Source organism: Nerophis lumbriciformis, linkage group LG25 (genome assembly GCF_033978685.3).
Source record: "Nerophis lumbriciformis linkage group LG25, RoL_Nlum_v2.1, whole genome shotgun sequence".
Taxonomy (NCBI): Eukaryota; Metazoa; Chordata; class Actinopteri; order Syngnathiformes; family Syngnathidae; genus Nerophis; species Nerophis lumbriciformis.
Window position 1 is genome coordinate 268971 of NC_084572.2, and position 3530 is coordinate 272500.

Below are 3530 nucleotides of genomic sequence, written 5' to 3' on the forward strand. Positions count from 1 at the left end.
GGTTTTGGGTTTTTGTAAAAAAAAAAAAGGGCTTAGAACATTGAAAAAAATTAAAGTTTGTCAAAAGATGGATCTTAAGTTTTGATCTATAGATACTTGAGCCTTGAAAGTAAAAGAGAAATCTTCATATATGATTTATTTTTAACGCTTTAATGACTGCGACACCAAAAAAATAGTTAAGTGCTAAGCAGAGGTGGGTAGTAACGCGCTACATTTACTCCATTACATCTACTTGAGTAACTTTTGGGATAAATTGTACTTCTAGTCACTGATGACGTTCGACTCCGTTTCACCAATCAAATACAGTCACTGGTGACGTTTGACTCCGTTTCACCAATCAAATACAGTCACTGGTGACGTTTGACTCCGTTTCACCAATCAAATGCAGTCACTGGTGACGTTTGACTCCGTTTCACTAATCAAATGCAGTCACTGGTGACGTTTGACTCCGTTTCACCAATCAAATGCAGTCACTGGTGACGTTTGACTCCGTTTCACCAATCAAATACAGTCACTGGTGATGTTTGACTCCGTTTCACCAATCAAATACAGTCACTGGTGACGTTTGACTCCGTTTCACCAATCAAATACAGTCACTGGTGACGTTCGACTCCGTTTCAGCAATCAAATGCAGTCACTGGTGACGTTTGACTCCGTTTCACCAATCAAATGCAGTCACTGGTGACGTTTGACTCCGTTTCACCAATCAAATACAGTCACTGGTGACGTTTGACTCCGTTTCACCAATCAAATACAGTCACTGGTGACGTTTGACTCCATTTCACTAATCAAATACAGTCACTGGTGACGTTTGACTCAGTTTCACCAATCAAATGCAGTCACCGAATGACGTTTGACTCCGTTTCACCAATCAAATACAGTCACTGGTGACGTTTGACTCCGTTTCACCAATCAAATACAGTCACTGGTGACGTTTGACTCCGTTTCACCAATCAAATGCAGTCACTGGTGACGTTTGACCCCGTTTCACCAATCAAACAGAGCCAGGCGTTCACATGATCAACTGCACATAAAGTTTCAGCGGCAACAAGCTTAAGCTTGCATGAACTCAACGTCAAATTTGAGGAAGCACATGGCGGTAAGTAACGTTAGTAGATATTTTGGCTGTCACTGTAGGCTGATGTTAGCTTCCCTGCTATGAATCACTGTCAAATGTACATCGTGTGGGGACATTTATTAACGCACTGCAGACTCATAGACACACACACACACACACACACACACACACACACACACACACACACACACACACACACACACACACACACACACACACACACACACACACACACACACGCATGCATAGAAACACCAATCAGAAGTGCACAGTGCATTCTCAGGTGCAGCCCACACCTATCAGTTTATGGTTTGCGTAAAGGCTAACTTGTTATTTTCCTTTGTAATCTCTGCCTACTGAGCCTATGGTGCTGTTAAGTTATTGTGGCTCAATTTGCCTTCATTTTTTTATGTTAATGTATTATTAATTAATATATATTATTGTTTTAGTTGCTTAAGAGATATTCCTGGCTCCGAATTTGCTCATTGCTATTTTAATGTTTTTGTTCATTATTTATTGCCGTCATCATTAAACGAACAGGTTACTCATCAGTTACTCAGTACTTGAGTAGTTTTTTCACAACATACTTTGGGTGACTACTCCTTACTTTTACTTGAGTAATACATCTCTAAAGTAAGAGTACTCTTACTTGAGTATCATTTCTGGCTACTCTAGCCACCTCTGGTGCTAAGTGTGTGGCCCTCGGTGGAAGAATTTGGACACCCCTGGTGTAATCTTTGTATGTCGGTGACCTTTCACCTTTCTAAACTTCAAGTGTGGCGTTTCCTTGTGGAGGTCAGGTGGGCGTGGCCAACAGAAGGTCATCGTCGACCTCAACTCGGCAGATGAAGTCAAGAATTTGGAGGAAAAGGGTGGAATAAATCAACTTTTGCAGACGCGCGCTTCATGTCGGCTCAAAAGTGGCCTCAGTGTCAAAACCTTTATTCCACTCATCCACGCCAAAATTCACTTTGGCGACTGGTTTCTGACAAGCAGCGGGGGGAAAATACGAGTTTGGCTCCCGTGTTTGGTTGTATTTTTAGACCAGAGGCCGTAAATCTCCTCTAATGCTGGGTTGTAATGGACTGCAGACTGGACCCCAACACGTCCTGAGGCTCGGGGGACGGGGGTGGGTTTGGGGGCGGGATGTTGGAGCGGCGTCCACCAACTCCAATTAGCCACAAGGGTTCTGACACGCTTTGGGCGGGCAACGCAATGCATGATGGGTACATTTCCTCCCGTCAGCGTCCTAGCAGCTAAACGATATAGTCCGTTACATGGCATGGATAACAAATAGAACGGTGCAGTGTAGAAAATAATCACAACAACCCACTCCCCCCCCCCCCCCCCCACCCACTCCCACTCCCGAGCCCCGGAACGCCGCGTCGCTTTCTGGTTTCAGTCGTTTTCCACGCCTTTGTTACCGTCGTCTTTGTTTGTCTGCTTCCACAGTGAACCGGGTGCACCAGGTAAGGCCACTCCCTCCTCCTCCCTTTCCAGGCGGCCAAGCTCCGCCTCCCTACATTCGGTAATTCCGGCCCCCGGCGTTGCCTCGGCTCGAGTTTTTGGGATGCACCTCCTGTCAAAGGGAAGGGAAAAAAACATGTTTTAAGCACAGTTTTTCATCAGTAATGATCAGGTCCTCTCGGCATTGTACAAACAAAAAAAAGCAACATAGTCAAACTGTCTTTAAAAGTAATTAATAGCATACTTGCCAACCTTGAGACCTCCGATTTCGGGAGGTGGGGGGTGGGGGCGTGGTTAACAGGGGAGGAGTGTATTGACAGCTAGAATTCACCAAGTCAAGTATTTCATATATATATATATATATATATATATATATATATATATATATATATATATATATATATATATATATACATACATAGATATCTACATCCTGAAAATTCAACCCAATAGTTGGGTTATGGGTCAACCAACATTGACTGAGAATTACTCCCTTTTTGGGTTAAATAATCCAACCCAATAGTTGGGTTTGGAATAACCCAACATTAAGTTATCAATAACTCAACTTTTTGGTTCAATAATTCCACGTAAAAGTTGGGTTGAAAAAATGTACCCAAAATGTTGAGTTAAAATAACTCAAATAAGGGGTTCGTCCTTTTCTGAACCAGCAGTTGGGTTAAAATTGGGTTATTTGTTTCAACCCAATTTACGAGTTGCGAGTGTTGGGTTAAATTTTTTAGTTATTTTTATGAAGAGCAATCCATTTTTTGGGTTATAAGGGTATTATTTTAATTCTATTTCTGGGTTTTCAAAACTATGAACAATTTTTGGGTTGTTTTTCAATGAGTAACGCATTATTGGGTAAAACGCTTTTTTTTTTAATTAAAAAGGTACTTTTTTCTTTAAAAAAAGTCAAATGTATAATTTCTAACCAACTATTGGGTCAATGAGTGCTAAATTGCGCAGAATTACCAAACATTGTAGT

The 3530-nt window shown here is 41.8% G+C and overlaps 1 protein-coding gene across 1 annotated transcript in view; it reads right to left on the reverse strand.

The window, feature by feature from the left end:
• Nucleotides 1–743: 743 nt before the first annotated feature.
• igf1 (insulin-like growth factor 1) overlaps nt 744–3530 on the reverse strand; it is a 43713-nt gene continuing 40926 nt past the window's right edge. The window contains exon 5 of the mRNA XM_061983530.2: nt 744–2657. Within this exon, the coding sequence (XP_061839514.1) occupies nt 2598–2657 (60 nt within the window). The 3' untranslated portion in view covers nt 744–2597. The remainder of the gene's footprint in view (nt 2658–3530) is intronic.